At 32.6% G+C, this 23926-nt stretch overlaps 1 protein-coding gene across 1 annotated transcript in view; it reads left to right on the plus strand.

Moving 5' to 3' along the window:
* Window positions 1-12745, plus strand: part of LOC136030822 (orexin/Hypocretin receptor type 1-like) — a 165864-nt gene extending 153119 nt beyond the window's left edge. The window contains exon 8 of the mRNA XM_065709867.1: window positions 12012-12745. Coding sequence (XP_065565939.1) covers window positions 12012-12224 — 213 coding nt within the window. The 3' untranslated portion in view covers window positions 12225-12745. The remainder of the gene's footprint in view (window positions 1-12011) is intronic.
* The last annotated feature ends 11181 nt before the right edge of the window (window positions 12746-23926 follow it).

Consider the following 23926-nt stretch of genomic DNA (forward strand, 5'->3'; position numbering starts at 1 on the left):
TTATAATGAACTAGTTTTTGCTAGATAAAGGCTTATAGCCTAGTGCTGAAATAGTTCACAATTCTTGAGCTAAATAGGGCTTACCTAATTAATAAGTTCATAAAATATCCTGTTTAATCCAGGTGTGTTCACTTTGAACTCTGAACATTGCACACTTGTCATTGTTGCATCATAGTTTAGGGTATATTATTGTTTTCAAATGCAAATTCAAACGAGGTTGGGGTGGTTTTATCCAGAACTAATGGAACAAGGGAAGGTTTTCCTCGCTACCGGGCTTACGCAAGAAATCACAGGTGGCTGTTGTGCTACAGTTTAGCAGGTGCAATGTACTGAAGTCAATGAATTATTACGTAAGCATAACTGCGAAAACAGTTTTAACCAAGGTATTGTTGAGGATCAATGAAACTCTGAATAAACCTGGACAACGCGGCTCTACATTTCTTGACGATATTCCAGAACACATTCTGCAATAATTTAAGATGGTTGCTAAGTAGCTCCCGATGATTTCAGAATTATTTTACGGATGTAGGATTTGAATGCGAGACCTGAGGTTTTCTGTGATTAATGGGTGACGCGTCAGTCAACTGTGCCAACTAGTCAATGATAGTATTATATTCTTAGAAATAAGTTCAATTGAGGATGACATAGGGCTCAACAAATTTAAATGTCTAAAAATCTACGGGCCAGATAGAAAAAACCTAAAGGCGTTCTCCAAGGCACATTCTTTACACAGGACAGATGGGATTTTGAGTTTGGTTGTTTTTTCACATTGTTTTAACAAACTAATGTTTCTTTTTATTTTTTATATATTATTTAATTAATACGGGGCGTATGCACAGGTACCTTTGTAACAGATTCCTAAGAAATATAAAAGTGTGTAATTCTACAATGTTATTCATAGATTAATACAATTTTATATTTTTCTAATCTTCTTCCTCGCCAGTAAAAAAAAGAGTTGGCTACGTGTTTGGCTAAAGCCTAAGGCTTTGAGATGGGAGAAGGTTCCATTAATGTTTATTTTAATGGATAAAGTAGTACTACTGATATACAAAATAACTCACTGAATTAATGCATCAAGACTTTACGCAAGGATGGTTGGCCGCATGCAAAATAAATTGAAGCAACAGCGTGTCCTTGTAATCCCATGCTTGTGATCACCTTAGACCTTAGACCCACCTCTGCCTCTAGAGGCGCCCAGGGCATCAAGAAGGATCCGCCAATTTTCCTGATGGTTTTCTACTGCTAGTTTATCCTTCCACTGAGGTTGTTATGACGTGTACAGGTCAATAGCGAGTCTCATTTTATAGTTCTTTGCTTGGGAAAGTCCTTACTGGAAGTTATGTTTTCCATTCGTAAAATACATAGAGTTTGAAGATGGTCTATTTTGTCAGATGGTATAGCTCTCTAAAACAAAGAAAGTCTGCAAGATCGTCAAAACCACTATCGTTAACACACATTCAGGGTGTACAAGAAAGGGAGAGTCTGGCACTGGCCTATCTGAACTCTCGAGATTTTCAGAGCTGCCACAGATGTATTGCAGATCGTGTCTACAGAGTCAAAAGTATCCAGTTAAATATAGCCTGACTGATACAAAAGGCGATTCCAAAAATCTACCTCTAATAGGCCACTAGAAAATACGATATAATAACTATTCTACCGACTGTTCATCTGTGCAGAGAGTTTCATCAGCACTGATATATTAACCTATATTGGAATGTTACCAATTTGTACTCTGAATCAATTACGATTTCTGAAAAAATAAAAATTTTAAACCGCTGGCATGGCTAGGAGGCACACTTCATTTCAGTAAAAAAAAAACAAACAAGTAATCTCTTAGAAAAAAAAACACAAATTACAGCTATTTAGAGGGGTTGCCGTCATTTGTTTGTTGTTTTCCTAGCTATACCAGATATGACAACGAACTTAAACTTCCAGACACGTGAATAAGTTTTCTATAAATTTTTTAATTCTAGTTTTTATTACCAAAATTCGGAAGCATTAAATTATTGATAGCCTATTGTTGCACCAGGAATATTCCCAAAAATGATTTGATTAGTTGATGAAAGTCTTTTAATTGCTATTGATACCATAGAAAATATGAGCATTTTTAGAACCGTGGAATAATTTCCGAGTCTTTTGGAATCTAGACATCGAGATGGAATCAGGGGAGTATCTTGCGTCGCTTAATCAGTAATAATTTCCTATCTTTCACTAAGCAGTTTTGAGGTTATGCAGGAAATTGCAATTTACTTTGATTTATGAGAACAGTCGGCACCTACTCCTTCTCCGAGCGTGTAGAATGTAGAACCTTAATTAAATAAACGGGACAAGCAGCATAAGCCAGGGCTCTATTCCGCTTTGACGAAACTAAGTTCCATAATCTTGGAAAAGACAATAGAGGTCATGTGCAAACTTCTTCTTCGTCTTAAAAAAAGAAATGAAATGGCATGTAACACAAAGCAGATTATCCGAAAGAACACGAGATTAAGCAAAGATTGCGGTTCGTCTTTCAGAAATGGAATAGTGAAACAATGTACAAAACCGAAAAGTTTTCTTGGTGGAATGAAATGTTTCATGTAATTTGTTTAAAACAAACCTTTAAATAACCTTTATCAAAGAAAAATATAAACAGTATTAAAACCTAAAAATAACAGAAATTAATATACATAATAAGTAAAACTTTGACCAAATAAAAAATTACCTTGAATGAATAAATGAAAAATATAACAACGAGAACTTAAAGATAATAATTAAGTCAGTCAAACCTAAAACCAACATAAAATAAAATAAATAAGAGAACGACTACCGCCTTTTTTAAAATTTCCTAAGCTGGGGTGTCATTTTCACTTTACTGAAAACCAAGTTTATATTGAAAATTTTTTCTCCATCCATCATAACGTTCAAAAATCAAGTATCGCTTAAGCTTCTAGGGGCTCCTTTTCTTACATTAACTAAAAAACAAGTATTTTCAACCGAAATGACAAGCAAAATTAACACTTAAAACAACCAGAAATTCTTACGCATATGAGCTGGTCACCCCCTCGTCAATACCTCACTCTTTACGCTAAATTTCGGATTTTGTCCCAATCCTTCAGGATGACTTCAGAATCCCAAAAGCCACTTAATTAGAATAGAAAGCTCTTTAAAGGTACTAAAAAAAATTGCGTAAAGAGCGAACTGAAGAACTAAACTTCAGCGTAAACAACCATTGGAACAACCAATGGATGTTCAGGATGTCCTGCCTGAGCTTTCCACCTGGTTGTTCAAAATGAGTGTGCTTCGCATGGTCGTAGCTACAGTTTTTTTTCTTTCAAATAAAACTTTGTATAATCAAAGACTATAAATCGATTCAGACTAGACGTGACTCCTTTCTTATACAAACAAATGGTTCCACATCAATTCGTTCCCCATCCGGTGGCCCATGGGGCCCGATCCCCTCCCAAATTCTAATTGAAAATTTACAAGATTATCAACATGCTACATACATTGTTCCCAAATATGTGGTTATAAAACATATGATAAATCGTTTAATTTCACGGCAAACAGTAATTTCTTCAAATTTCAATCCTGTTTTTTCTAAATATTTGTGCTTCCCCCAAGATTACAAGATCGTTACCAATGGTTTTTGGTAACAAAAGGGCCAACAGATATACCCCTGACATTTGAAAAAAAAATTGATCCTTGAAAAAATTGCCATCGGTGGGATGGGAACCCGTGACCTTGTGAATTAACCATTCCTTTTAAACCGTTGGCTTTCACTGATATCAGATTTTTTTTTTTTACTACTTATAATATATTATTTATTGCTCGGGACTGAAAAATCAACAAATGAAAACAATATTTACATATTTTCTCACTGTTAAAAATAAACTCTGTTTTAAACATTTTGTCAATTTATTGTGATTGATGTTAAAACAGACTTAACGGCTAATTGCAAAGCGTTTGGATAATTGGAAAATTGACCTATGTTCTGGCCCGTTACATGATGCATTGAATTTAACTCACATATTTTGTACTGTTTAAAGGCTTGTTGTTAATAATTATAAGTCAATATCTTTTTGGCAATTAAACCTAAAATGAGGGAAACATCCATGTACGTAGAGTAAGGGCCTTTAGGCCTGCGCTCTGTCCCGGAATCTTAAGATACTTATGATTTTTCCAGCAATTTGTTTAATTATTTGTATAATTAATATTTTTTAAGTTGTCCTCTCTTCCAAAAAAAACATGAGGATTTGCATGTAGGAAATTTAAGTCTTTAAGCGTGCAAATACCTTTATCACAGATTATTGATGCTTACACAAATTTCTTCAATCAATCAATCAATCAATCAATTTATTAATACTAAAAGAAAAACTATTACAAAAGTAAAGTGGTTACTAGACCCAAGAAGCTTTGCTTGTAATGGACCACAGAGAACAAGAATAAAACACTTTTATAAAATATATATAAAAAGAAGAAAAGAAACACTGGAACAAGACAAGGACATTTAACATATAGAAGATTTAGAAGGAGATTTAACATATAACTGAAAATGATTTGGAAAGAAGAGAAGTGACATACAAATTAGGATAAAATTAAAAAGAGATACAAAAATTGTTGAACTGGAAAGACCCGACGAAATAATGCCTTTGCAGAAAGAAAAAGAAGGACATCCGAAGGGATGGAGTTTCGTAATAGAATTATTATTTAGTAATAATTATTTAGTAAGACTATTTTTCTTACTAAAATAGTTTTGCAAACATCAAAAGACATCTGATCAGAAGATTTGGGTTCCTAAAGGTTGACGATATCCAATGAAATTGAGTGGGCAGAGTGTTATCCAATCCGAGCGCGGGCTGAGTTTTTTTTTTCAATCCAAGCGCAGGCGGAGCGTCATCCAATCAAGTCCAGTGACATTGTGCTGGATTACGCGGGCTGATTAGTTTCGTTTGATTACCAGTGTAATTAAGGAACTTGTCTTCCAATGTATTTTGCTAGGAGTGAGATATCTGGTGAAACTCCATAAATTAAAGTTCAATTTTTCTCTGCTACGTTTGTTCCAGATGTTCAGCTTTTTGTTTAGTCCTGTCAACAATTGCTACAAGAAGACTTAAGAAAACAAGGCTCGGTTAAAAATAAATTGACATTTGAAATTTAATTAACTGATGGAAAAAAACTCTATCTTCCTTTCTTACTCGATAAGTGATTCGCGACTGCTGTTGTATTTTTTTTCATGGTTTATGTAGTCTTTGGTAATGCAAAAACTTAATTAGAAACTAAAGTTTATCATGTCAGATGAGCTACACCTTATATATACAAATATATAGGCCTGTATATATATATATATATATATATATGACACGGGGATGCCATGGATATTCTGTGGTAGCCACAACACTTGGCTGGGTAGAGAATTTAAAGTGGCGAAACCCTATAGGCCAGTGTATTCTCCTGATGAGCCCTTGTGTTGGGTTGTTGCCTCTGAATTATTTGTCTTTATTATTTTTTCTATTGTTTGGTAAATGACGACTTATACTTATTGACGACATGACTGCCTGTCCATGGATTATTCTTTATGGTTGATTGTGTTTGGCTATGCTGTTTGACCTCACAATTTTAGAAAATTTAGAATTAGAAAATTTAAATAAAGAAGAGAAGAATAATAGACTACGTAAACAGGAGGATTTCTGGATCCATACTCTTGGTACAGCTTATCCTTTTGGGCTAAAAGATCGTGTAGCAAAATATGGTGACATGTCTCATGTTGTTGTTAAATGTATTGATGGTTTTATGGACCATCCTTCTTTTACTTGTCCTACTAAACGTAAAAAACGATCGAGAGGACATAGGAAAAATAATAGAAAAAAATGAATTAGATGTACACATGCTTTCTATAGATCTATGCCAGCTACTTGAATCTAGAGGTATGATTTCTGTAATAAAATGTCTAAATAATTTATCCAAGAGGAATTTAATCAAAATTTTCTGGATTGTTAAGAATAATACAGCTCTTGATTATAATTTTAAAGTAATATGTGATACAATTTGTATTCTAACTAAAACGAAATTTATTTCAAAAAAGAAAAAGTTCGATAAGATTAGTAATAAGGATAACAGATTATATTTACCTATTAATTTTACTTGTAAGAAGATTGAAGATATTAATTACCAGAAATTTTAAATCAGCGGCACGTGAAACAGGCCCTTCCTAGTAATTTGAATAATAATGATAGTCCAGTTTTAACTTATAAATTTTCAAAAACTATTGGGGAAATTATTTTTAATTATAATTTAATACTAAAAAGACTAGATAGTGATATAAATTGGAAACCGATTTGTAATTGTAAGCAAATTGGCCCATTTGTAAATCCTACTTACAAACATGTTATAACAGGGGACTTGTCAATAATAAAGCAAGATTATCTTCAAATGATAATGAATAAAGGGGCTAATTTCCGTCTTTCTCATCATCTGAAACCATCGAGTGTTCTTGATGGCTTGGAAAATGATTTTGATTTATTTATTGATAAGTGGTGTAAGAAAGAGAATAAAAATAAAGAGAGTTTTCAAAGTTGGAAGAATTTAATTATTAGTAGAATAAGAAATAAAATATATTCTAACTTAAAAAATAGTAACACTAAATCATTATTTTATAATGCGAAGATTAAACAAGCAATTGCTAATCTAAAGAATGAATTTGTAATTGTGCCAGTGGATAAAGCTAATAATAATTTTGCCATAATTTGTCAGAAGCTGTATTGTGATATCTTAAAAAGGGAGTTACGCACAACTAATGTTTACGAAAAGGTAAATATAGAGGATGAGAATTTAATTGAAAAGACTGAAGAAATACTTTTTAAAAATTTTAATATTAAAATAAATGACAATGATAAAAAATTCCCATTCCTATATTGGACTGTAAAATTTCATAAGAATCCCCCTGAACCACGGTTTATTGCTGGAGCAGCTAAATGTCCAACCCGCATTGCTGCTACTGACCTCTCTTTAATTTTAAAGGAAATTGTAAATAAACTTAAAACCTATTGTTCTGGTATTAAAAAGTTTTCGAATTTTAATCCATATTGGAGTGTTAATAATTCACTGCAGGTGATAGATTCTTTAACAATGGTTTCAGCTAAAAGAATTGAGTCTTTCGATTTTGTGACAATGTATACTAATTTATCACTTAATCTAGTGTTTGATAATTTAAGAACTGTTATCAAGAAATCTTTCCTTTTATCTAGTAAAAGGTTCTTAAAAATAGACATTTATAATAAAAAAGCTATATGGACAAATTGCTTTAATACTACAGTTAACTTGAGATGTTACAGCTTGGATATGATTTTTGAGTTATTATAATTTGTTTTATACAATACTTATATAAGATTTGGGGGTGATTTGTACAAGCAAATTGTGGGAATTCCCATGGGGGGGAATGCCAGCCCATTTATAGCTGACTTGTTTTTAAGTCAACTAGAATATAAATATATGATGGATAAGAATAATCCAATTAATTTAAAACATGCTTTGTCAAATAATAAAAGATATTTAGATGATATTTTGGTCTTAAATTGTAAGGATTTCATTGATATTTCTAAAAATAAATCCATCAGAGCTTATTCTTGAGCTAATCATGGCGCTGGTCATGAAGATCATTTCTTAGATTTAAATATTAATATTTGTGATAATAATAAATTAAGTTTTAAAATGTATAATAAAACGGATGATTTTGATTTTGAAGTGATTAGTTTCCCATTCCCTGAAAGTAATATACACTCAAATATCACATGTTCAGCGTTTTTCTCACAGTTACTTCGTTATGCAAGGATTTGTAGTAATTATATTGATTTTAAAAATAGATGTAAAATCTTAAGCCAAAAATTGATATCACGAGGTTTTTCTGCAAATAAATTAACTTGGCAATTTAAAAAATTTAGTTTTCATTATAACGAACTTTTAAATAAATATCAAAAGAATTATCTAGAAATACTTAAAGAAATTTTCAACTAATTTCGGAGGTTCGAGAAATGTTGTCTCAGCGCCATTTATTTTGAATTGTGTTTCTAATTGAGCGGATTTTCTTAAAAATTAGCCACATGGTAATGATGAATTCTATAATTGTTTAGTTTATTCAGGTTTTTTGCAATGTGTTAATATTTGTGATTTGGTAAAATTTATAATATTTAGTTTACCTATTGTTGCTAAAGGGAGGGATATATTAACAGGATAAGCTTGTTTTGGTTTTACTTGGTTGTTTTACATTTGCTTTTTTTTTTCTTTCATAGGCATATATTTTGGGGGTGATACCTGACGCGGAGATGCCATGGATATTCTGTGGTAGCCACAACACTGTGCTGGGTAGAGAATTTAGAGTGGCGATTATTCTTTATGGTTGATTGTGTGTGGCTATGCTGTTTGACCTATGTGATTGTTTGGATGAGTAGGGTTAAGGCCTCATTCAAGTGCTTGTCTATATTAATCACATTAATCACTAATTTAGGAAAACAGTCTTCCTTTTCTCCTTCTGTCTCTCTCTTTTTTTCTTTTTTTTTTTAGTGTGTTTGTGCTGTTGCATTGGTGATTTCTCTTTTCATGATATATATATGTGTGTGTGTGTTTGTATGTGTGTCTGTGTATGTTTGTACATATTTATATATATAGAGGAATAACGTCAGTAAAATTGTCATTTTCTAAATTTAGAATCCTTTAGAGTTACATTCCAGTATTATTGTTTCTTATTTGTTTTTTCCCAATCAAACAGTGGGTTCTAATTTACAAGAATTTTAGAAACTATTTCACTCAAAACAAGCTCTACAAAAGCAAATGAAAGGTTAGATGAGAGGGATGCTTTTTAGTTTTACAACTTTTATTCATCATTTTTGGAATTTCAAGCCTTGTTTTTTGTTTTGTGCGTATATGATACAGAATGAAGTAGAACAAAAGTTTTTACGCTGCAAATTCAAGAGGAATAATCTTTTTTTTAATTTATCGTACAACAATAAATATAGGTAGTCCAGCTTAAAACTAAAATAAATCATCATAAACAGTCAATAAAGAAAGTCAAGATTAAAACTACGACAAATCTTTATAATTGGAATTAAAATCTAAAAGAAATAGAAATCATGATGCGTATCGTAAGTCAAGTTTAAAAGGAAACAAACTAAAGGGCGGAAAAGGTAAAACAATCCTTTTAATAGCTATGGTAAAATGCCCTTCATGTATAGTTTGCAAGTCGTTTATAAGTATAATTGGGTATATAGTATAACAGTGTATGTAGTATAGTATAACAGTGTGGTCAGTTTTTGCTATTCCAAGTGCATAATGTGTTAAAAATTTATTATCTCGTGGTACAACAAAGAATAAGAAGATATCATAATGAGTGCTGAATTGAACGTTGGCCGAGTTGAAAGGGTGTTGAGTTTTGTGGTAGTTGAGTTAAAAGGAGGCTGAGTTAATAGGATTTATTTTAACGGGGCTAAGTAAACGAGAAATGATATAAATGGACATTAAGTCGAATGATGGCTGATTTAAATGGGTTGATTTGACGGGGGTTGAGTTAAACGAGGGTTGAGTTACCTATTTTTTAAGTAACATTCATTTAATTATAAATAATGTCAAAATGAAATTCTTGTTTATCGAAATGAAACATTAGTTCTCAGTTTAAATTTTTGACAGCCAGGTCTACTTTTTTTCATGCGAAGATTCTGTTTTCTCCGCATTCTGTTTTTTTAAGAAAAACTTTTTGAATTGAATGAAAATCAAAATTATTGGCTTTTCAATTCATGGAATATTAGCAATAAGACTGAATTAGGCACTTCAGGTGCTTTTTTTTTACCAAGTTAATTTAAGATTTCACAAATGAAAACTATGCTACTTGTTATGAACTCTTCTATGAGTTATTTTGAAGCAGTGAACTTCAATGAAGATGCTGGGAGACTTTCTAAAACTTCCAAAAAATTCTTTTTTTTGCGCTCTACAAAGAATTAAATTCAATCGAAATGAAATAAATTTCAATCCAAATTCAAATTAAAATCAAATTCAATGGGATTAAATTTAACTGAGAGCATCTAATACGTATGTACAGCAATCGTAGTAAAAAAAAAAAAAAAAAAAAAAAAAAAAAAAAAAAAAAAAAAAAAAAAAAAAAAAAAAAAAAAAAAAAATCGAACACAACCATAGCAACCAATAACAAATATTCAATATATTGGAATCTTACTTTATTTTCATGCATCAAGCAGTATCCAGGACTATAGAGGCCATGTAAACACTGGGAATTCAATTGATATTTTGTGACCAGCATCTATTAACTAATCCTTTTACCTCTGCGATATATATAGATTCTTTAAGAACAATCGGTTATCCGTAAAAACGCTAACTTGGTTATACCTTTCTGAAACCTAACACGTCATAAAAAAAAAGTTTACTAAACACTGTTGTAGTCATCGTATACCCACTAAAAATGCTCTTTTTCAACACAACTGTTGACAAAAAAATTTGGCCCTTGCCTATCTTCGACTTCTGGGTCGGTCATAAATGTCTTTAATTTTAAAACTGGGACATCTTTATTTTTTGGCAGTTGTAAACCTGCTCTATGAAAAAACGAATAATTTGAAAAAGTCATTAGCAAACTTGGTTTATCGGTTCAAAATGAAATATTACTGAGTGATAGGAATTCTTTTTACCCCTACTTATAATTTTTATTTTTAGCTGCCCACATTGCAGGCCTTATCCTATATTTCATATGAAAACTGAAAAACTACAGGTTGTGGAACCGTAAAATTAATCATCGTAAGCTATACTTTGTTTAATTTTTGTTATTGGTGAAATTAAGTGCTAGTCATAAGTCTGGGGTGTTTCAATTTTAACCACAAACTGTTGAAAACAGTACCCACTGCCAGCAAGTTCGGGCTTTGAAAAGTTCTTGTGGATTTGTCTGCCAAAATATGTGCCGTAAAGAGAGTTTGTTCTTGGGTTTAGGGCGTTTGTGGAAGTTCATTTTTATGTGTTTTGGCTGCTTTGAAAACTCGATAGCTGTTAAAACCCAACGAGCAAAGAACCTGTGTCAACTTCTGCTTCGTACTTGGAACAAGTGTGTGGAAACTCATCGCAAGGTGGTGGAAGTGTTTCAAAACCGTTCTATGAGTCAATGTAAAACAGAATGAGTAAAAAATGGACGGACGACAGCCGAACATGATAAATTTTCAAGATATCCACTAGCAAGTGCAACAGACTACCAGAAAACATTATGAAAACGTAATAGGCTATTTGTGAAGATTGTTGTAATGTTGTGCAAGTCCTTGAAGCGGACATTGTCTGACAATTCTGTGGTGAGAAGCATTACTGCAAAATTTGTACTGAAACTTCCGAACAGTTACTAGAAAGGATATCACGTACACGTGTGCACTACCCTCGAAATTGGAGAACCGATGACCCTGTAGCAATACTGAGATTGGAAGCTGTTACCCTGAAACTAGGCAGTGGTATGAACATTTGAGGAGAACAAAGTTGAACAATAGGATATACTTCAAACACTTTCACTTTTAAACTTCCAATGATGCATGTAGTCATGAAAAAACGTTTGAATTGCAGGTTCATTACCCTGCAGACTATTACCCTGGAATCGTTGTCATGGAGACTATTCAAAGGTAATCATGGAAACAAGCTATGGAGAGTAATTTCATTCATATTTTAAAATTAACTTTCGGGCAGCATCTTGTATTCAATTCTCATGCCAGAATCCCTGGATCTTTTGGATCAAGCACTTACGTGTAATTTTTCATTATATCTCACTCTCTTAGCAGTCCTGGTTCTCATAAAATCTGAAAATATAGACAAAAATTTTTGAAAACAATAAGACAATACTATCTACGTTACCGAGATACATGCTTTCAGTACAGTTTTATGAAGTAATACCGATGGTACACCTTCATACTAATGATTACAATACAGTTTTATACCGTGACAGAGAAGACTAAAATTACCTTCTAGGTGACATAGTTTTTGTGTTTTTATTCATTTATATATATTTTTAGATGCCAAATCGCTTTGGACGAGGAAGTAGCGCTGAAGTGCCAAGCAGTTATGAAGCTCGGCCCTTCTCGCCCAAAAAAGATTGGGAAAATCAGTACGCTGCGTACAAGAAGAGTGAATCTGACAAAGAAGATGGCAATAGTGTTGGGTTGATATCAATGAAAACAGCTGTAATAACTATAGAAACTGGAAATTCTATTGAGGAAGAAGTATAAAATAGTGTTCAAAACTAATGGTGAATGTGACTATAAATAGTACAAGCATTTAATAGTGGAAGCTAGTCAAGCGAAAAAAAGCTCAAAGACATATTTATATAAGTTAAATAAAGTACTTACAAATGAAAGCAGAGAATGAGGTTGTAACTGATAGCTAACCAAATTAACCCTCAGCATGGGAGGAGATGCTGCTCGTTCCAACCTGCATCTCTCTACACCGAAGCATAACTTTCCCCCCTACGTTTGACGAATTAAAAGGGTCTATGTAGGTGTACTTCATTTGCCTAATGGAATTTTCAGTTCAAATATTTTGAAGGTTCTGCAGTAAAGAAATAATGTGTAGTTATGAACTGACAATACTTGTTGTAGTCTTTTTTTTTTATTTCAAGATAGAATATGTTAAGCCTTAGCTTCGAGATGGAGGTCCAGAGTAGCACCATCTATTATCCTATTTAAGATGATTTCTGTTCGATTTAAGTTTGAAAGTCACTCATTGCTTGTTTTTGAAACAAAGCCTGTTTATATATTATATATATATATATATATATATATATATATATATATATATATATATATATATATATATATATATATATATATATATATATATATATATATATATATATATAAAACTTGTTTTGATAGTTAAAAAGGTGCTAAAATCAAAATTATTTCCTATTGAATTAGCCTTGTCTCAATTTCCTACAATCAGCGGTTTGATAATATTTTCATTAAAATAATGAAAAAAAAGAGAAAAAAAGTTGTATCTGTAAAACAAATGTCCGTGTGGAAAAACTAAAATGTTAAGATTGAAATTTAAGATACAATTTCAAATTTTTCAAGGATAGATTTAGTGATTCTTAGGACAAATTTCCATCTTAGAGGAATCCCCCAATCCTATCCTGTCTTTGAAGGTAAGTATATAAATCTAATCTCCCGCTTTAAGCTCAAAAAATTTCTCAATAAGAGAGGAGCTGCAACCCCTTCAGTATCTATATTAACCATTTGGTCCAAACATATTGCATTAGAGTTATAGGGTAAACTACCTCCGCCTCCATAATGTTGTTTTATCTCGGAAATAATGCCATGATTATGTAAAAGCATGATTTTGAGGCTTCATCCCCCCTCCATCTCCCATAGAAAGATCCAATGAAATCACTTTTAGCAGTTGGTTTGGAAGTATGCTATACTGTGAATGAATTAACAAAGTTTAAAAAAAAAACAGATGAGCTTAGAAATAATTGCCCATAATAACTTTTTATTTTTGCGAACTGTATCTGCTTAGAAAAAGTGTGCCCCCACGTGGCAGCATACCTTGATGACTTTAAAGTTTTATTTCTATCTTTTTGATATTTTTTAAAACGATCTTCACTCTCCGAAGTCCCACTAGTTTGCATTTTGCCCTAATCGGATCGAAATTGTTGTGAAAAATGGCCAAATATAAACTTTATGGTGTCGTAACCTATTTTGTTTCAAAAAAGTTTTATCTTTAAATTTTTATTTGAATGAGCAATCTGAATCTCTATGTCCAGTGGCTTTTTGAAAAAAAAAAACTAGCATCGGTGACTATTTAAATAAACGAACAAAAAAAAAAAAATCGGAATTCCATTTGTTTTGTGGTTAGTGACCCGCAATTTTCGCTATTATGGCTCTTTGACGTGTTGGATTTGGTCGCTTTCATCATCCTTCAACGTTTAAACATTATACATTTTGAATTACAATAGAATTACATTATTTTGATGTGTATATAGTTGTCAAGTTTTCGGTTGTATAAGAGTTACGCGTAACTTATTGTGTTAGGTGAACTTACATTTTATCATGAAGATTAAAGAGTTTCTTTTTAGTTTGAAAAGTGTGCAGTTCAAAAACTCATTTTTGTTAAAACGTCTTCACTTGATTTTCAGTTCTAATTTTTGTTAGTGTCTTTACATCACTATCAAAAATCTTTTCTCTTAAAAAAAAAATTAAAGAAACAGAATAAAAATTATTGAAATTGCCGAATTGTATAACATTTATTTTTGCAATAGAAATTTTTAGCTTTTGTAAAATATAGGATACACGTAATAATCACTACCTATCCGTAGATGATACCAAAAATTGTTGCTTTTGCTACCATGTAGCATTTTCAAAGCGAAATATGGGGTTTTTGGATATCTCTTTAGACAAATATGTATGTTTCAATATATTTCAGGTATAACATAACTTGAAAAAAATTATCTTTTTTCTTGCAAATAAACACTTTTTTGTGCTTTGGTATAATTTTATTTTTTGTTTTGGCAAATTGGTTTCTTATAAACATGCATACTTTTTTTCCTTAGCCGGAAATTTGGCAAAAGGGAATTAACCATATTAGTAGCTGAATGCCATGCTGTAAAATAGTTTGCAGGATTAGGTTAGTATTGTTCCATTCATAAGACTTGGGAAAAAAGGTTTAGAAGAAATAGACTTATCGGCCTATTGTATGGAAGCTTTCAATGTCTTCTTGCAAAGTATTTTTGATTTTTTACCCACTTTTTTTCTTTTTTTATGGAGATTTATGGTTTTGTCAAGTAACAAATCTAAGCTCGGAGAGGAGCCAAGAACTTTGGCACTTGAATCTTAGCGGTGCTTTGTTCAATTCTTTTGTTACAAAAATGTATTGGATGTTGATAAGTAACGTTGAAGGTCACTTCCTTATTTCATTTCCATAATTTGACTATTCTCATGAAACTTATGGCTAAGAGACTACCGTTTTTAGTAAAAAATGGAAAATAATGGAAGGCAAGGGGGGAAGGGGTGTGGGTAGAATAAAAGAAAACATATTTTTATGGAGCAACCACGACTAATTGCAAGTTCCACAGATTTTGTGTTGATGAAATATATGAATTTGGCATGGCTCTCTAGGCCCACCTTCCAGATATTTAAGGTGAAATAATACTTCTTTTCATTATTTACTTAGTATATTTACTCAATAATTTAATGACCCGTCTAAAAGTTTTCATACCTCAAATAACGAGAAAAAAATTCGATTCCGAACTCAACGGTTCTCTGTGTTTACGCAAGTATAAATTCTGATTATACAGAAGTAACATCCTTTCGTTTGGAGCTTTTTTTTGTCATAAAAACCTATACAACACTCAAGCATATGCGTAATATTTTATTCCGGGAGAAGCGAGACAAGTTTTTGACCTCTAAAGAACGTTAGATTAAACTAATGTCAAAAAGGGTGAAGTATAAACATCATCAGAAATTATAGGGCTAAGCAACTCGTATCTAGAGGGTACTACTACGGTTTACGGGGCTAGCTACTCCAAAATCTTGATACTTTATGGAACGGCATGCCCAAAGATTCCCTTGCTTGTTTTCTTAGTCAGGCTCTTCCAAAACTTGTTTCTTTCTTCTGATGACAGTTTCAATCAAAATAATTGCAACTAGTTTTTTTACTTGTTTATTAACTTGTTTTTTTGGATATCATTATTATTTTTAGTGTATATTTATAAGTTTTTTTCTTTGTGTAATTGGAAAATATTTTTGAATAAACATTAAAGAAAAAGGTTTTTCATTGAAAGGTATATTACCAGTTTGGATCTTCTCAACGGATATTGGATATGTTGTCAAATTACTGAAATGAGGATGGTTGCCACGTTAGCTGTTATCTAGCACAGACTAAAGCACCAGCTAATAGCAGCAGTGACTATAACTAAGGAGTTTAAAGAAAGAGTCCAATGACAAAAGTTTACCATGTAAACTACTAACTACTAGCAACTCACCTCTTTAAACCCTCCAAGGAAGTTCCCATTTCCTTTAAATCTTTCTTTATGATATCTTCTTACCCCAAACGAGGACGAAGTGCTTTATGTTTAGTCCTAGACGGCTGGCCAAAAACGACAATCTTTGGCAATCTGTCATCCTTCATCCGCAGAACGTGCCTTTGCCATCTCAACCTTTCTTTCATTATAGCCCTAGAAAGCGGGATTGAACCGCACTTTTGATACAGCCTACTGTTTGAAATACGATCAGTCAGTCGGGTACCCAGAAAAATCCGTAGGCAATTTCTCTGGAGTAAATCTTCATCCGCTTTTTGGAGCACCCATCTTTCAGACCCATATTTGACCACTGTTAAGACTTAACCTTCTATTCTTCTAATCTTGGTTTGAATGCTTATCTTCCTATTCTGCCAAGCTTTTTTTTACTGTGAAAAAAAAACACCCTGACCCATGGCTATTCAACTTTTAATATCTCACTGTTCCCACCGTATTTACTAATAGTACTACCAAGGTAAGTGAAGCTGCCCACCTGATCAATCTTTTTGTTAGCCAGCATCACCTTTTCATCTTCACTTACTCCTAGCCATAATGACCTAGTCTTCTTAACATTTATTTTCAAACCTATTCTAGTATTCTGAAACTCGCAAAACCGCCAAAAGTTTATTCATTTTGCTCATACTTTTATATAGGATGCTTCAATCATCAGCATAATCTAAGTCTAGGAGAGTTTTTCCTCCCCGTTTCATTCCGTGATCTTCCATTGCCTTTCCTGTTCTCCGTAAGACTTAAGTCTATCAAAATGGAAAAAAGATTCATATAAAGGGGGATAGATCACAGCTCTGCTTAACTCCTGACTTAATACAAAACCAGCTGCTAACTTCCCATGTAGAACTATCTCGGAAATAGAATTTTTCATTCAGATGTGACTGAACAGCAATTTGTAGTTCAGAGGAGACATTTTTGGGTGTTTCGAAAAAGAGCCTGAAACCACTAAGCAATGAAGCTGAAGTGAAATGCATAATCTAATTCCTTATTGTTGAGAATCTTTTATAGGAGGTTTACAGTCCTCCAGCTTATATAACAAGGAAACACACATTTTTTACGTGGGAAGTACTGATATGCCTTCTTATTTGTCCATTTTCTTTTCGAATTGAAGTTTGTACATCATTTGGTAGAACTAGCGGGGTATATAGCTTTTTCATACAGGTTTAGGTGCGTGTATATAATACTTCGTATGCGTTATGCTTTCAATAAGTAAAAGAAGAAAGAAGTGCTTTTGCCCGTATTTGCAGGATAATATATAAATCCTTTCGATTTTGTGCTTTTGGTGAGAATTCACAACAGCAATGAAGCTCAATGAGAGTTCTTTCAGCAATGGTAACATTTGTTGTTTCACGATGGAAAGACCATTGTGCTTCTAAGACAAAAAAAAAGAGAAGTTTGAATTTGGTAGTGAGTAATGAGGATGTTAGAAACCTTGTTATTGTTTTTTTTTTTAAAGAACTGGGAGATTAGAAATTTCGTAGTTGGTGATCATTGGTTGTGTAATCATTTTTCTTCATTTGTGAGTTAAGATTAGATTAGTGTTTTTTTTTGTGTGTGTTTTCTTTTTTATGTCATGTAGTTTTAGTTTAGCATATAGTGTGAAATACCTTGTTTGGTTTACTCACGAATAAATACTTACTTACTTAGGTGAAAAAACAAATCCAAAAGTCATTGGAGGACAAGCAGTCCTCCTCCAACGCTCATAAATTCCACAAGAACATCAAATGAAAATTTTGAAAAAGTCATTTTGATCATCATAGTTGAAAGGTCCAAGGATTATGTAAAGGACAGTTAATTATCTACTTCCCCCATTTTTACATGTAGTATTTTTTTATTGAGAAATGTGGGCGTGTTTGACCTTTAACATCGATTAAATAAAAAAAAATTTTTTTTTCAACTGAAAGTAAGGAGCGACATTAAAACTTAAAACGAACAGAAATTACTTCGTATATGAAAGAGGCTGCTTCCTCATCAACGCCCCGCTCTTTACGCTAAAGTTTGACTCTTTCTCTTAACTCTACTTTTTAAAACAGTAAAAAAAACTTTAGCGTAAAGAGCGGGGTGTTGATGAGGAAGCAGCCCCTTTCATATACGAAGTAATTTCTGTTCGTTTTAAGTTTTAATGTCGCTCCTTACTTTCAGTTAAAAAAAAACTTGTTTTTTGAATTTAATTTCTGAGCGTTTTTGAATCAATGCATGTTTTGATTTGGGCTCTCAGCAGATGAATAATTAGAATGAAATCTGCATATTTTTTTTTTTGGCTAAATGGCTTTCTCATAATTTTGATCGAATGATTTTGAGAAAAAAACGAGCGGGGGAGGAAGCGTAGTTGCCCTCCAATTTTTCGATTAATTAAAAAGGCAACTATAACTTTTAATTTTTTACGAATCTTTTTATTAGTAAAAGATATACGTAACTTAAAAATTAGCTCACGTAAAGAACTTGTTATTCTCATGTTTTTATTACATATATGAGAGGGTTCGCCCCCTCGTCAGTACCTCTCTCTTTTCACTAAATCTTAAATTTTGTCCCAATTCATTAAGAATGACTCCTGAATCACAAAAACCGTAGAATAAATAGTTGACATTACTAAAAATAATTTAGCGTAAAGAGCGAGGTATAAGGAAGAGGTGAGCCCCTCCTATGGGTAATAATTTCTGTTCGTTTTAAGTTTTAATGCTGCTCCTTACTTCCAGCTGAAAAAACCTTTTCATATTTATTTTTTCATTGTTTTTTTTTAAATAATGCTAGTATATCCTGCGCTCCCTTAATGGAAATTTTCTTCCCCCATGACAAATTCCTCGATGGAAAGTTCCCCCAGCATATCCCCCTCTTCTCAACCCCTCCCCCAACCAAAAAATCCTCCTGAAAACGCCTGTACACTTCCCAATAACCATTACTATATGTAAGCACTGGTCAAAGTTTATAATTTGTAGCCCCTCCCACGGGAACTGTGGCGGAGTAAGTCGTCCTCAAAGACATAGTTACAAGGTTTATCGACTACGCTGAATAAAATGGTTATCTCAGAATTTTGATCCGTTGACTTTGGGATAACAAGTAGCGTGGGAGGGGGCCTAGGTGCCCTCTAATGTTTTTGGTCACTTAAAAAGGGCACTAAAAGTTTTAATTTCAGTTAGAATGAGCCCTCTCGCAACATTCTAGGACAACTGGGTAGATACGATCACCCCTGGAAAAAAAAAAAAAAAAATAAATAAACACGCATCCGTGATCTGTCCTCTGGCAAAAAATACAAAATTCCACATTTTTGTAGATAGGAGCTTGAAACTTGTACAGTATGGTTCTCTGATCTGCTGAATCTGATAATGTGATTTTCGTTAAGATTCTATGACTTTTAGGGGTGTTTTTCCCTATTTTCTAAAATAACGCAAAATTTCTCAGGCTCGTAACTTTTGATGGGTAAGACTAAACTTGATGAAACTTATATATTTAAAATCAGCATTAAAGTGCGATTCTTTTGATGTAGCTATTGGTATCAAAATTCCATTTTTTAGAGTTTTGGTTACTATTGAGCCAGGTCGCTCCTTACTACAGTTCGTGCCACGAACTGTTTGAAAAGGATGAAGGGCATTCAGGTGAGCCTTTCGGAAAATGTTGAGGAGAATGTTGAATTAAATCAAAACACGCTATGTGCCTACGGGCTGTCAAAAAGGCGTTACTCAGGAATGATTGAGTACATTAATTTGAAACTCTCAGGGAATGATGAGGGGGGTTATCAATTGACCGAAAATGCAATATTTGTTCACTGCTGCCACTACTATTACTACTACTAATACTCCTGTTGCTAATACAAGTACTTCTTCTGTAGCAACTACTTCTAAGGGTGAGAGTATTGAGGTGAAAATTGGAGGAAATGTTGAGGGGAGAGTGAAACTAAGTCAGAAAATACCAAGTGCATACAGATAGTCAAACGGGTACATAAGCAATTTCTTAGGAACAGCTTACTGTATCAAGTTAGCGAAACAATGACAAGATGAGGGGGATGTTGAACTAACCGGAAGCCAATATGTATGTGCTACTATTGTTGGTAATGCTACTTCTACTAGTGTTCCTATTGTAATACTAATACATTTCACTACTAATACAACCACTACTACTAATACGATACTAGTACTTGTCAGGGGCGATACTATCCAAAATTCTTGGGGGGAGTGATTCCTTTTGCCAACTGGCTGATCATTTATACCGACTGTTTTCAGCATTAATTAACATAATGTCCATTTCTAATGCGAAACTTGGGATCGCAATTCAGCCTAAAGAATCATATAATCTGAGGAAGAATCACTGCTTAGCTCTTTTTCCCATAAGAAGTGTATAAACAACGACATGGTGACTTAGTGAAGAACTGACCAATATATTAGGAAAAAAGAAAGAGCAAAACTGTTTATGAAAAAATTCTACACAATAAGCTTTACTATGTTCCATATTCTTCATTTAACCAAATGAAAAATTGTGGGTATATCCGTAAAATCAGGGCATGTGTGGGTAGAACAATTACGTTAACCGACCAAGATTGAGGTTTTGGTAGACGCAATGTCATTATTTTCATATTCTTTATTTAAAGAACAGAGAATGGTGGTACCGTCCGTAAAATCACTGCACGAGCTGGTATAACCGCTAGATTTACCAACCGAGATTGAAATTATGGTACACATAATATCAGTATTTTAATGTTCTTTATTTAACCGAACGAAAAATTATGGCACCGTCCGTAAATCAAGGAAACGTACTAGACTGAGATTTCATTAAATCTTATATTCGTATTTTCATGTTCTTTATTTAACCGAACAGAGAATGGTGGCACCGTCTGTAAAATCACTGCACGACTTGGTATAACCACTAGATCTACCAACCGAGATTGAAATTATGTTACAAATCATATAAGTATTTTCATGTTCTTTATTTAACCGAAAGCCATATATTGACATTTATATATATATATATATATATATATATATATATATATATATATATATATATATATATATATATATATATATATATATATATATATATATATATATATATATATATACATATATATATATATATATATATATATATATATATATATATATATATATATATATATTCATGTTTTCAGGTAATGATGGTGTTTTTGGTTTTATTTCTTTTTTTATATTTTGAGAAATAGAATCAATCATCCCGAAATAAGGTTTTTTTTTTAGTAAAGTGCAAGTAATGTGCTGGTTTTGAAAAGGTTTGGGGGACGTCAGCCCTATTCATCTGAGCTTCTGATCGTTTTGAGTTTGAACCCTAAATTAACTTTAAATGATTATTTTTTCTCGCTAGATACTTTTTGAAACTTTTGGTCATGGACTGTAGTTTGCTTTTCAACATGTTGCACCAACTACTTTTAACCATGCTTGCTATGAGAAGGACACTGCATGTAAGACGCTTTAGAGACTTCATGGATTTTCAAGGATTTTTCTAGAAGAAGTATTTTCTTTTTTCTTTTACATATAATATAAAAATATAAAAGATAAAAATATAAAGATAAAATATAAAATTACATTTTTTGGGGGGAGCAATATTTGAATCCCTTATAGGACCTAATTTCCTGTGGTTTATAGATTACTGATTATAACTATATTCTGCAGTGATTAACACAGTACTCATTGCAAACATTTATTATTTTCTTTACGCATATAATTTCTATGTATGAATAGCCGATTCCAGAAATTTTTATTTCAGGAAGTGTTTTTCTGAAGAAGGCTGTAAACCTAGACGCATAATCAAGTAATTTCAGTTTTTTTTTTCTCTCGTAAAATTATTCTTTTTGTGAAAGCTTTTTCTCAATATAGCACATTCTCTTTGGTGTGGTGGTTAATAGAATTTATAGTCTAAACTAATATTACTAATACTTCTTTGCAGCACCATGCCGCTTGAGTCCAACATAGCTACGAACGCTCCTCCTCCATAACAATCTATTTAAAGGCTTCCTCCTTAAGCCCTATCAACAAGTTCCAATTTGTAGAATTCCTTCCTCACGACCTCCTCCCACATACTGTGGGGACGACCTGCTTTTTGTTTAACCCTAGATGATTGGCCGAAAAGAACAATCTTTGGCAATCTGTTTCCTTTATAGAGGCCTTTGTCTATTATCCTTCATTCATGGAATGTGGCTCAGCCATCTCGGTTTTTCTCTCATTATAGACGAAGAAAGCGGGATAGTACCACATTTTTTGTCTAGCTTACTCTTTAAAATACGGTCAGTTAGCCCAGTACCCAAAAGAGTCTGTGGACGATTCCTCTGGATCCCATCCTTCTTCTTCTTCTAGAAGGTCACCATCAATCTTTTTCTGCAAATTAGAACTTCCCGGTCGGTCTAACAAATCTATAACAAAACTTGCATTAAGAGAATATAATAACTGTCCATTACGGTTTTAACCAATTTCATCTTCCAAATCATAGAAATAATTGTTCTTGGAAAATTGGTGCAATCTAATTGTTACATGAGTATGCTTTCTTCCTAATATGCTGTACTCAAGTGGATCATTCTAAGAAAATTGACTTAATATTAATCAATTTCTTAGCTACACGAATTTTTAAGCCCACACTGACTGGAACATAAAGAGAAACTACACCTAGTAGCATGCTATAAAACAAGAAAGTTGTAAATCAATTGCGTAATTGGAAGTTTTGAAATAAAGATAAATAAAAATTTAACGAAGAAAAAACACTAAAGAAAATAAAATGATAGCCATGTATACTAAACTAAATTGATATATGTTACTAATTTTTTTTTGCGTAAAGTATACTTGAAACATTCAAAATTAGAAGGTAGACATTTTTGTGCTTAATGCATATTTAACCATTCCTAAGTTTTTCTTTGTTCGACACAAATTTGAGGGGATTACCACTTCAGGGAATTTTTTGTGAGGAGAATTTGAGGAGCTTTCACTGTATTTAACAACGATACTAGTCAGAACGTATATGTGCTTTTTACAGCTATTGTCTGATGAAATTCCTTTTTGAACCAATCAGACACATAGGTAAGGAATTGTATCCGCCGAAATATTTTACTTTCTACAAACTTTCCCACTGCTATCAATTCTCTTCGTAAAATTTGCCTGCACTTAAAAATTTCTCCCGCTTCTCCAATATGTGAATGGACAGTATTAGAATAGGTCAGATAAGCCAAGACCAATCGGCCTCCCCCCCCCCCTCTCTCTCTCTCTCTCTCTCTCTCTCTCTCTCTCTCTCTCCACGGTCCACGATCACACAAATTGCAACCCATACTGTTGATTGTTATAGAAAAAAATCTGAAAAGATCCAAAATATTATTTTTTTTTATGAAAAAGACTATGTCAATAAAAAACAAACAGAAATTAAAACAAAAAAATTCCCCAAAACAAGTGTTTCAAGGAAAAGTAAAGAACCCTATTAAGCCAAGAATGAACAGAAATAAAGTCAAATAATATTTCAAGCGTATAACTACCACAGATCGCTATCAATAAATAAATCATACTCAAAACAGACAAAATTACAATGAATAACCGATTCTAACTCAAAACGAGCAAAAATTAACATGATTAGATCTGACAAACCTCATGTCTTCTCAATACCAGAACAAAATTTGCTCTTTGCTAAAAAAAAAAAATCACAAAAAAGCAAATGACCGTGCATTACCGGTTTAATTGACATGTACAAATATTTATTCCTTGAAGTTTTGATAATTTTTTTATTTTGAAAGTACGAGAAGTGAAAATATTTCAAACGTATTTTATTTTCAGTAAAGCACAAATTGTGTTCTGGTCTTGAGAAGGCAAGGGGGCTATCAGCCCTACTCATGTTAATTTTGGCTCGTTTTGAATTTGACTCGGCTATTTGTTGTAATTTCTGTTCGTTTTAAGTTTCATTTTTTTATTG

The sequence above is a fragment of the Artemia franciscana genome, chromosome 9 (assembly GCF_032884065.1).
Source record: "Artemia franciscana chromosome 9, ASM3288406v1, whole genome shotgun sequence".
In the NCBI taxonomy this organism is placed as follows: Eukaryota; Metazoa; Arthropoda; class Branchiopoda; order Anostraca; family Artemiidae; genus Artemia; species Artemia franciscana.